The 12,589-nt window shown below is 38.7% G+C and overlaps 1 protein-coding gene across 1 annotated transcript in view; it reads left to right on the forward strand.

The window, feature by feature from the left end:
• Positions 1-1,619: 1,619 nt before the first annotated feature.
• The window catches only part of LOC140730158 (uncharacterized), a 54,886-nt gene continuing 43,916 nt past the window's right edge, over positions 1,620-12,589 (forward strand). Inside the window, exons 1-2 of the mRNA XM_073050288.1 lie at positions 1,620-1,684; positions 3,517-3,594. Coding sequence (XP_072906389.1) covers positions 1,620-1,684; positions 3,517-3,594 — 143 coding nt within the window. The remainder of the gene's footprint in view (positions 1,685-3,516; positions 3,595-12,589) is intronic.

Consider the following 12,589-nt stretch of genomic DNA (forward strand, 5'->3'; position numbering starts at 1 on the left):
AAGGACCTGGACCCATTGCAATTTGCCTATTGTCACAATAGGTCAATGGCAGATGCAATCTCCATGGCTCTTCACCTGGCTTTAGACCACCTGGACAACACAGACATCTACGTCAGAATGCTGTTCACTGACTATAGCTCAGCATTTAAAACCATCATTCCCACAATCCTGATTGAGAAGTTGCAGAACCTGGGCCTCTGTACCTCCCTCTGCAATTGGATCCTTGACTTTCCTAACCGGAAGACCATAGTCTGTGCGGATTGTTGATAACATATCCTCTTCGCTGACGATCAACACTGGTGCATCCCGGGTGTGGGCTTAGCCCACTGCTCTACTCTCTTTATACACATGACTGTGTGGCTAGGCATAGCTCAAATACCATCTACAAATTTGCTGGCAATGCAACCATTGTTGGTAGAGTCTCAGGTGGTGACGAGAGGGCGTACAGGAGTGAGATATGCCAACTAGTGGAATGGTGTTGCAGCAACAACCTGGCACTCAACGTCAGTAAGACGAAAGAACTGATTGTGGACTTCAGGAAGGGTAAGACCAAGGAACACATACCAATCTTCATAGAGGGATCAGAAGTGGAGAGAGTGAGCAGCTTCAAGTTCCTGGGTGTCAAGATCTCTGAGGATCTGCCTATTGATGCAGTCATAAAAAAGGCAAGACAGCAACTATACTTTATTAGGAGTTTGAAGCGATTTGGTATGTCAACAAATACACTCAAAAACTTCTATAGTTGTACAATGGAGAGCATTCTGACAGGTTACATCACCGTCTGGTATGGAGAGGCTACTGCACAGGACCAAAAGAAGCTGCAGAAGGTTGTAAATCTAGTCAGCTCCATCTTGGGCACTAGCCTACAAAGTACCCAGGACATCTTTAGGGAGCGGTGTCTCAGAAAGGCAGCGTCCTTTATTAAAGACCTCCAGCACCCAGGGCATGCCCTCTTCTCACTGTTACCATCAGGTAGGAGATACAGAAGCTTGAAGGCACACACTTAACGATTCAGGAACAGCTTCTTCCCCTCTGCCATCCAATTCCTAAATGGACTTTGAAGCTTTGGATACTACCTCACTTTTTTAATATACAGTATTTCTGTTTTTGCACATTTTTAAATAATCTATTCAATATACATAATTGATTTACTTGTTTATTTATTATGATGTTTTATTTATTTTTCTCTCTCTGCTAGATTATGTATTGTATTGAACTGCTGCTGCTAAGTTAACAAATTTCACGGCACATGCCGGTAATAATAAATCTGATTCTGATTCTTATTTAAATTTAGAATGTTTCGTTTATAAAACTTGCGCCGATGTTCATTTAATCCTGCTGACTCATGTATTAAAGGAATTTGATGTGTAAATATAGCTTTTATATCTGTGAAATATTTAGATATTGCAATTACAGTGTAATTCAGCAGCCTTATTTTTCATTGAGGAAAGGAGGGAAAACTACTGTAATAGAATTCTCTCTTATCAAGTCTGGTTTATTTAAGCACTCAAACAATAAATCAATTCAGTGTGGAAAATAAAGTGAACTGTTCAGTTTCACAAATTGCATTTTCTTCTATCTTTGTCTTATTTTGTTTACAATGTAGATTTTCCAGTCAAATGCCCATTGATGAAACAACGTATCCGGACGAAGATGGAACAACTGACTACAGTTATAATCACAGGTCAGTATTAGTGGCAAAATAAGGTGAGGCAAAGTTAGTTTATGAAGTGAAATACCTGTGTTGAAAACCATGTCTATAGTTTATAAGTATGTACAGTTTTCTGAATACCGTCTATGAAATAATTTTGGCCTTCAGAATGTGGTGAAAATCTGTAAGATCAAGGAGAAAGTACCCCATAACTGATAAGCATCAATTCTCTAAGTAGGGCTGCAGTTTGGAGAGCTCTTTTATGAATGTTCAAATCAAAATGATATCAAACTGTAAGTACTTTGCTTTGTGACGGTATTGGTTTTGCTGACTACAAAGATCTAAACTGAAACAAAGATACTGTACAGAGCTACAGCTACCCTCACTAAAGGGTAACTACCCATTTTTCAAACACTTCTCTGTTTATCCTCCAAAGTGAGTTTAGTTGCCAGTACATGCCATTTGAGTGGTGGGTCCCCCTCCTTACCAAGGAGGAAGTATTTCCAGCTAACCAAGTAAATTAAACACTGTTCTTTTTGTTTGATACAACATGCATTTAAATCAAAAGAAAATCCTTAAAACCCATTTAAAACTCACAGACTCACAAAACTTTTTAGCTTATAAAATACTTCAAAATTACAAATCACTTCTAAAACACAGAGGATTTCCAAAACATAGGTACTATACCTATAAGCTAAAAAAATGATACCAATAAACTCCTCACAGAAATCAAAGACAGAGTCTAATTCACTCTATGTTTCTGTCATTTTCTTGATGTTCCTTAACCAGTCCTAAAAATCCTGGACTGTTCTACATTTATACTGTTTCACTGCCACTTGGGTAACTTCACACACATATGATATTTTTTTCAGATACCTTTTGATACAAAAGGTCTAAAAATTCTTGAGTCAGTGTTCCAGGTACTCATAATTGATGCTGTGAAGCTGACTCCCTGATTACACAACCTTCCAACTATTAACAGATCAGCTATTTGATATACTAAGTCATTATATCAATCCAATTTGCAAGCTTCCTTGAACTAAATAACTTAGCCAGCGTTGTCTGGTTTTCTACAAGCTGAATTAAATAACACATTGTCTTTTACTGCACTTCTTCAGCAATGAGCCAGTTGCTGTGAGCCAGCAAGGCTCTGTAGCACCTTATCACCTACCATCTTGTACAACTTCCTTCCCCCCCCCCACTTTCTTGATCTGACTTCTCATCTTTTTTGCTGCCCTGATGAAGGGTCTCGGCCCAAAACGTTGACTGTTTACTCTTTTCCATAGATGCTGCCTGACTTGCTGAGTACCTCCAGCATATTGTGTGTGTTGCTTGGATTTCCAGCATCTGCAGATTTTCTTGCATTTGCTCTATAGGCAATGCTTATTTGCAAAAGTGTCCTATTAACTTCAAGGTGAGAATTGTTTCCATTTACATTAAGAACTGAAGACTGGCTCCCGTTTACAACAAGCAGTTGAACAAAAGCTATTGGTTGGAAGTTTAACTCACTTAAAAGCAACAATTTCATCTCTAGAAGTGTCTGCTGCTGTGTTTAGAAAACTGAGCTTGGCAAAAAAGAGAGGCACCCTGAATGTGGACCTGGACAGTGAATATCCATCACAGCTTTGAATTATTGTTCTTTGAGAAGTAGTGATATATGAAATGAACACAAGTTTCTTTTTTGAACAAATGTGGGAACAATCCTACTTTAAGATATTTGGAACATTGAATATAAACTTATAAATATATTTTCATGATTGATAAAATAAATACCTGCATCAGTATTCTTTCTCAGATCAGTTATACAGGCTATATGTTCTTTCCACGCATTTTTCTTTGTGTTCTATTTTATCTTCATCTTTTAGGTCTTCAAGCCTTGACACTCCTGATGAATACATGTATGAAGAGAAAGGTAGTGGATCAAGCGGCATGGCAACTTACAGGTCAGTTCCTCCAGCATTTTGTGTGTGTTTCTACTGTGTAATTCAGTGTAACTGAATTTGTACCTTATGGGCAGTTGAGATGTCTAATTTAACTCTGTAATTAATCTATCAACTTCTAAGTGCTCAAAAATAGAACACTGGTATAGTGCTGCTAAATTCAACATCATTATTTCTGTTTTCAGCCTGTGAAAGGGACACAGTAATTCAGATAGCTTAGTGAGAAGAAAGGTCTTGTATTGCATGGGCCTAATTTAGCCACCAACTCTATAACTCAAGTGGTAGTAAGAGGAGATCACACTCAAGGTCAATCCCAGAAGTGAAGCCTCAAGAACAAGAAGTGTTATGCCAATAATGGAGCTACTGTAGTTGAATCTATAACCTCTGCAGCCTCTTGCAATCCTGAACTTTGGAGGCTTCGTCTATACCAGGCTGTGACACAATCAGGATACTCTCCACTGTACATTTATAAAACTTTGTTAAAGTTTTTGATGACATATCAAATAGAGCAGCTAGCATACCTTCTTTGAGATTGCATCAATGTGTTGGACCCAGGATAGAGCCTCAGAGACATTGATACCAAGGAATTTGAAACTGCTCATCCTTTCCACCACTGGCCCCTCAATGAGGACTGATGTGTATTCTCTGGATTTCCCCTTCTTGAAGTCCATAATTAGTTCCTTAGTTTTGCTGACATTGAGTCTAAGGTTGCTTCTGTGACACCACTCAACCAGCTGATATTCTCACTTCTGTGAGCCGTCTCATCGTAATCTGAGATTCTACCAACAAAAGTGGTGTCATTCACAAATTTATTGATGATATTTGAGCTATGCTTAGCCAAGTAGTCATGAATATAAAGAGAGTAGAGCAGTGGGCTCTGAATGAACAACGGTCAGAGTTAGGTCAGAATGAACAATGCCATACACAAAACGGGTGATCTTCACTTACACTTAAAATACATGGTACCCATGTTTTTAAAAAAATGCAAGACTACCATAGTCAAAAATAGTCGATCAGCAGCTAGAACTCCATAATACAGAATCAAGTTGTATAAGATTCTATTCACAATCTTGTTTTTGTGAGTGTTTTCATGTGCATGTAAACATACATAAAATGCACACTCTGCAAGTAGAAGAGAATACACTTATTTTTATTCTAAAACTCCTCATCTACTTTCATTGAATGGTCCTGTTTTGTTCAGTATTTACAGAAAAATATAGTTGTATATTGAAGTTGTTGGGGGTCAGCCACACTTGCTGGCATCTTTCACATGAATATGATTACTGAGAGAATAGCACCTACTTAAGAATGACTCAAGATAAATGCTTAAATTCCTAAAGCAATGTTACTTTAAGTTTGTAAATTTCGCAAAATCCAACAAATACTTAATTAACGTTGTTTCCCTTTTTGTGTTTTGGAATATAGATCTCCTTTTCAAATCAGGAGTAACATAAGGCCAGTTGATACATCCTGCATGATATATGCTCCCAGGTTAGTGTAAATAATAAAGCTGGGTTTATGTAATCAGTCTTTTTGGAAGTTTAAACATGGAACAGAACAACACAGGAACAGAACCTCTGGCCCATGATCTCTGTGCCAACCAAAATGACAGATTAACAGACTAGTCCCATCTACTTGCACATGATTGGTATCCTCCTTTCGCTTCATGTTCATGCATCTACCTAAATGTCTCTTAGATACTACTATCATATCTGTTTCCACCATGTCCCCTTGTAACACATTTACATTATATGTGTAAAAAAACACATCTCCCTTAAATTTTCTCCCTATCACCATAAAGCCTTGTAATATTGACATTTCTGCCTGAAGAAAAAGACTGACTATCTACCTTATCTGAGCCTCTCATAATTTTGTAACATCTAGCAAGTCTCCCCATACTCCAGAGGAAAAAAATCCAAGTCTATCCAAACTCTTCTTATAGCTAATATTCTATCCAGGCAACATTCTGGTGAACAGCTTCTACATGCTCTCCAAAGCCTCCACATCCTTCTTGCATTGGGGTGACTAGCACTGGATGTAACACTCCAAATACAGCATTATCAATCGTAAACACAAAGTATAACATGTACAAACATGCTGGAGGAACTCAGCAGGTCGGGCAGCATCCATGGAAGCGAGCAGGCAACGTTTCGGGCCGAGACCTTAGGGTCTCAAATAGTAGAAATTAAACCTTTACCCAATGGATTCATACAAAGAAACAAATCCACAACATTTTTAATGGGTACCTCAAGAAAGTTTGGTATTAAAGGGTTGATAAAATGTCTAATTTGGAGATATCTAAAGAAATGAGTGTTAGGTAGACCAAACTTTACAGACAATTGTTCAAAAGATGCAAAGCACTTATCTATGAAAAGATCTTCAAAGCATCTAATGCCCTTTCTCTGCCAGTCCAGAAATGTTAAATCCTGCATAAAAGGCTGAAAAAGATGATTATGTAGAATAGGACTAGAGGCAGAAAAACCGTTATATTTTCTGAACTGAGCCCATATTCTCAGAGTGTGTCTGATAACTGGATTAACAATTGATTTAGGCAAATGGCAAGGAATGTGTCATTTCTCTAGATACAGAGAAAGCGTTTGATCGTGTGGAGTGGAATTATCTTTTTGCAGTTTTAGAAAAATTTGATTTTGGACAAAGCTTTATTATGTGGATTAAATTGTTATATTCACACCCCACTGCTTCTGTCTTGACTAATTCTCAGCAATCCCAACCTTTTAATCTTAAACGTGGCACCCAGCAAGGGTGTCCTTTAAGTCCCTTACTTTTTGATTTGGCTGTAGAGCCACTGGCGATTGCATTTTGAAGTTGTGCTGAATTGACGGGGAATTGGGGGGGTTGTTGAGCATGAAGTCTCTCTTTATGCTGATGATCTTTTAATTTTTATATCAAACCCGACTACCTTCTTATCCCCAGTGTTTACACTCCTTAACAAATTTAGCCAGCTTTCCGGATACAAACTTAATTTACATAAGAGCGAACTCTTTCCAATAAATAGAGAAGCACCAATTACTAGAATTTTATAACCTTCCTTTTAAAGTAGTAAATAATCAATTTACTTACCTTTGCATTACAGTAACAAGAAATTATAAGTGTCTTTTTGGAGAAAATTTTACTAATCTTTTAAATCATACAAAACAGAGTTTAGCACAGTGGTCACCCTTGTCCATGTCTCTGATAGGTCAAATTAATGTTGTTAAAATGTATATCCTTCCTAAATTTTTATACTTATTTCAATCTTTACCAATTTTTATTTCTAAAGATTTTTTTGATTCGTTAGATTCTATCATTTCATCCCATCTATGGAAGGGCAAATGTCCCAGATTAAATAAAGTTCATCTTCAAAAACCAAGAAGGGTAGGTGGTATGGTCTTGTCCAATTTTTGTTTACATTACTGGACAGCCAACATACGTCATCTTATCTTTTGGTCTTACTTTTATAATCAGTCTGATTGCCCAATATGGGTCACAATGGAGCTGAACTCTAATAAGAATCTCTCCATCTCTGCACTTCTTGGATCTGCACTTCCTTGCCATTTGCCTAAATCAATTGTTAATCCAGTTATCAAACAATTTTTAAATAGCTTTAGTTGCATGTGCTTCTTTTTAAAAAGCAGTGATTCTTGTTAATGATAGTTGGCAAGAAATAAGCAGTAAGACAATTCTGAACTGTTTTGCTCAGTGCAGTTTCAAACATTGAGGCTTGGAGATGCCAGAAATGACTGGGAGAGAAAATGAAATGATTTGACTGCTTCAACAAGTTAAGAGCTACAGAGAATTTGAAAGTATCAACAATCATCATAAATGTTACAATGTAATTGAAGATTTGAAGGATACAGTTGTTGAAAATTGAATAAAGGCAGCCAATTATCTACACTAGGTGTCTTTGCTGATTTTGTTAATTTACAGTCAATCAAAAGAGCATACACTCAGCTGTCACCTGTGGCTCCAGGGAGCTGTTTGCATGAGACAGCAGGCACAGCCTGGCACATCGCTTTGACAGCTGGGCTATAGCAGGTTAGGATAGCCAGCGGGCCTTCTACCCTGGTGAAATAGGGACATGCCTGTCCTAGCCTGCAAAGTCAGCTCCAGCAGACTGGGTAGTTGCGATCTACAATAAGATCCAATGCCAGGAAGGCAGTTCTGCAATGTCCTGTGGAGAGCAAAGGGCATGACAAGGCACAAAAGAAATCATGGTCAACCACTGCAACCAGGGAAGACCCTAGTTGTGATGACCTTTGTACCACTAGACCTGAACTTCCGAGGTCGAAAGTGTGGAACTGTCCCAATGCAATGGCATTTCCACTTTACAAACTCTCCTGCACAGGTTACCTGTCATTGTTGGATATGACGGACAACCACCAAACCAACTAATAGGAACTAATACAAAGTTTTATAGTACTGTAGTAGTATTGATAGTCTTCTAATTTGTACTGTATTTCATTTAAATACATAATTTGTTACTCCGTTAAATGGTTATTTGTCTTTTTTTATACCTTTTAACTATTTCCTTAAAACTGACTAATTGAAGCAGCTGCTTAATTGGGCCAAAATGTACTGGTCCTGATGTGTCCCAATTAACCAGAAAACACTGTATTGCCATTTATTATGTACATCAAATATATTTGTGTCCTTTATCTTTGTATTTTTCTCACTTTTCTGCCTCTATCTCATTCACTCTGAATATTATTTAAATGTTGCTGCTATCATTATGTTTTCTATTTAATCTCTGGTTGTCTTTCATAGAACATTACAGCACAGTACAGGGCCTTAGATGACAATATTGTGTCAACCTTTTAACCTACTCTAAAATCATTCTAACCCTTCCCTCCGTTTTTTCTAACATCCATGTGCCTATCTAAGTCTCTTAAATATCCTAATGTCTCTGCCTCTGCCACTACCCCTTCAATGTGTTCCATGCATCTACCACCCTGTGTAAATGACATACCTCTGACTTCACCCTGACACTTTCTATCAATCCCTTAAAATTATGTCCTCCTGTATTAGCCATTTCTGCCCTGAGAAAAGGCTGTCAAGTCAATCTGTATATATCATTTTGTATACCTCTATCACATCACCTCTCATATTTCTTCACTCCAAAGAGAAAAGCCTTTCTTCACTTAACCTCTCTCTATAAGACATGGTCTTTAATCCAGGCACCATCTTGGTAAATCTCCTCTGCACCCTCTCTAAATCTTCACACCCTTCCTATAATTAGGCAAACAAAACTAAGCACAATATTTTAAGTGTGTACAGTACTAACAGGTGGTTTTATAGAGCTGCAATTTTACTTCACAACTCAAACTTAATCCCCCAACTAATGAAGGCTAAACTCTATACGCCTTCTTAAGAACCCTATCAACTTGCACAATAACTTTAAGACATTTATGGGCATGGATTCCAAGATTCTTTTTTTCCTCCACACTGCTAAGAATCAGGCTATTAACTCTGTACTCTGCCTTCAAATTTGACTTTACTAAATAAAGTACTTCACACTTTTCTGGATTGAATTCCATTTGCCACCTCTCAGCCTAGCTCTGCATCTTATCAATGTTCTGTTGTAACCTACAACAACCTTCTACACTATCCACAACACCACCAAACTTAGTCATCAATCATTGCCAAAGACCCAACAGTCTCTTCACTCACTTTCTCTAGTAACCTTGGGTATATCCCATCTGGACCCAGGGACTTATTTATCTTAATGTTTTTCAAAAGTTCAAGCACATTCTCTTTCTTAATGTCAATATGTTTTAGCATATCAGCCTTTATTATGCTGTCCTTACAAAAATCAAGGTCTCTTTCACTGATGAATACAGAAGCAAAGTATTCATTAGGACCTCCTCTGACTCTAGGCACATGTTACCTCTTCTATTCCTTATCAGTACTACCCTTACTCTAGTCATCCTCCTGTTCTTCAGGTATGTATAGAATAGCTTGCAAAGGCCTACTCATCCTTTCAAGTCCATTCTTAAGTTCCACCCTAGCTTCCTTCTAATTCTAGAATTACTCTTTCTTTTTCTGTTCTTGTCTTATTTTTTCATCCAGTTCTTTCAACTTCTATTTTCTCCCCAGATCTAATGTAATACAACAGTTTCATAGTCCTCTATTTCCATGATACTGTTGCTAATATTTTCATATTTTTTCCACCCATTCATCAGTCTTTCTCCATATCATAATATCTTATCACTTCTCACCTTCTCTGGTGACTTAGTTTTAGAACATTTTTCCCTATTTTTCCCATGAATTGTAGTATTCAACAAATCTCTCTCACTCCCATCCCCTCCCTCCTCTCCCCGCCCCCATTGTTTTAAAATTTATTTCACAATACTCTTCTGCAAAATTTGCTGCCTTTTCTGTACTCTTTGTAGTTTTACTGTCCAACCATTTTATTCTCATATATGCTTGGCCTAAAGAGCCGAGATCATATAAGAAAATGACAGAGCATTATATGGAAAGTTGGCAATAACAGTTCCAGATTGACAAGGTCAATGAGGGGGAAGGGTTAAGTCATATGGAATAAATTTGCCATCTGCAAAATACACATTATTTTCTTTTCCATATTTTGTTGTGTTCTACACTTTAGGGCTTCCATTCTTCAGTGGCGTGATGAAGTGAACAATGCACAGAGAGACAACACTTCCATAGGTATTCCTTCTTCAGTGTAAGTAGTAAATGGAATGATCAGGTGGATAATACAAGTGCTCTTAATCCCTTTGTAATAGCATAACCTATTTTAATACAACTGCATCAAGTTAAGATTTGGCTGAATTACATTGAAGCTGTGTATGTTGTTACATACTCGTGGGTATCATGTACTTGTCACGTGACCGTGGTGTTGTGCTGCTGGAGATAAGGTAATGGTCTTGTGATGGTGGAGTGACGTCATTTTCCCGCCAGTGAGAGGTCATGTGATAGGTTTTTTTCAACAGGGTATAAAAGGAGGACTGCTCCCTGTGACGCAGAGCAGTCAGTGGTTGACTTCACCAGTGGCACCATGCTGCTGCGTATTCTGATATTATGACGCAGTTTTGTTTAAAAATGGAGTTTTGTTTTCTGCCTTAAGTTTTAAAAGGTTATTGCAGGCAGTTTCGCCATTAATACTGCCAGTTCAGCCATGGAGAGTAAAATTCACCGACATTCAGAGACCCTGAAGAATCGGGGAAGTCGATTTCGACGGGTAAAGCAGGCTCGACCTTGTTTAATCTTCATTCGGAAGAAATTCATTTGCCCTGATGACTCCTATTCTGCCAGAAGAATAGAGGGTCGGGTAAAATTTCGCCAAGGAAAGGTCAGTGCCTTTAAGCTGTTTCATTGTTCGCTTCGTAAATTCTCCGGGAAAAAAAATCTTCGACGGGAATTGACATTAACGCCACGAAAGAGAACTTAAGTTATAAAGGAAAGACTCTTGTTAATAGACTTGGTGAAACTTTGGACTTTGGTAAAACTCCAGATCATAGAAGGCCAACTCAACTTTGTCATATAAATATGATAAAGCCATATTATGAGAAACAGTCTGCTACTATGACTGTTGCAATTAATAATGAGTCTGCTCTAACTAGGAACATAATAGATGATTCATCTGAAACTCAGTCTAAATCCGACATTGTTTCTGTCAGGTTACCAAACTCAACCATTCTGGAAAATATTGGTGAGAAATTAGCACATTTACAGCCAGAGCAGAAACAGCAGATAGATAGATAGATACTTTATTCATCCCCATGGGGAAATTCAACATTTTTTTCCAATGTCCCATACACTTGTTGTAGCCAAACTAATTACATACAATACTTAACTCAGTAAAAATATGATATGCATCTAAATCACTCTCTCAAAAAGCATTAATAATAGCTTTTAAAAAGTTCTTAAGTAGTTTACTTAAGTACATTGAGTCCTAACCCCGGCAATTTAACATATCTTACTCCTGGCGGTTGAATTGTAAAGCCGAATGGCATTGGGGAGTATTGATCTCTTCATCCTGTCTGAGGAGCATTGCATCGATAGCAACCTATCGCTGAAACTGCTTCTCTGTCTCTGGATGGTGCTATGTAGAGGATGTTCAGGGTTTTCCATAATTGACCGTAGCCTACTCAGCGCCCTTCGCTCTGCTACTGATGTTATACTCTCCAGTACTTTGCCCACGACAGAGCCCGCCTTCCTTACCAGCTTATTAAGACGTGAGGCGTCCCTCTTCTTAATGCTGCCTCCCCAACACGCCACCACAAAGAAGAGGGCGCTCTCCACAACTGACCTATAGAACATCTTCAGCATCTCACTACAGACATTGAATGACGCCAACCTTCTAAGGAAGTACAGTCGACTCTGTGCCTTCCTGCACAAGGCATCTGTGTTGGCAGTCCAGTCTAGCTTCTCGTCTAACTGTACTCCCAGATACTTGTAGGTCTTAACCTGCTCCACACATTCTCCATTAATGATCACTGGCTCCATATGAGGCCTAGATCTCCTAAAGTCCACCACCATCTCCTTGGTCTTGGTGATATTGAGACGCAGGTAGTTTGAGTTGCACCATATCACAAAGTCCTGTATCAGTTTCCTATACTCTTCCTCCTGTCCATTCCTGACACACCCCACTATGGCCGTGTCATCAGCGAACTTCTGCACATGGCAGGACTCCGAGTTATATTGGAAGTCTGATGTGTACAGGGTGAACAGGACCAGAGAGAGCATGGTCCCCTGCAGCGCTCCTGTGCTGCTGACCACCGTGTCAGACCTACAGTCTCCCAACCGCACATACTGAGGTCTATCTGTCAAGTAGTCCACTATCCAATCCACCATGTGAGAATCTACTCCCATCTCCGTTAGTTTGTGCCTTAAGATCTTGGGCTGGGTGGTGTTAAAGGCACTAGAGAAGTCCAGGAATGTAATCCTCACAGCACCACTAACCCCATCTAGGTGAGAGAGGGATTTGTGCAGCAAATACGTGATAGCATCCTCCACTCCCACCTTCTCCTTATACGCA

The sequence above is a fragment of the Hemitrygon akajei genome, chromosome 7 (assembly GCF_048418815.1).
Source record: "Hemitrygon akajei chromosome 7, sHemAka1.3, whole genome shotgun sequence".
NCBI lineage: Eukaryota > Metazoa > Chordata > Chondrichthyes > Myliobatiformes > Dasyatidae > Hemitrygon > Hemitrygon akajei.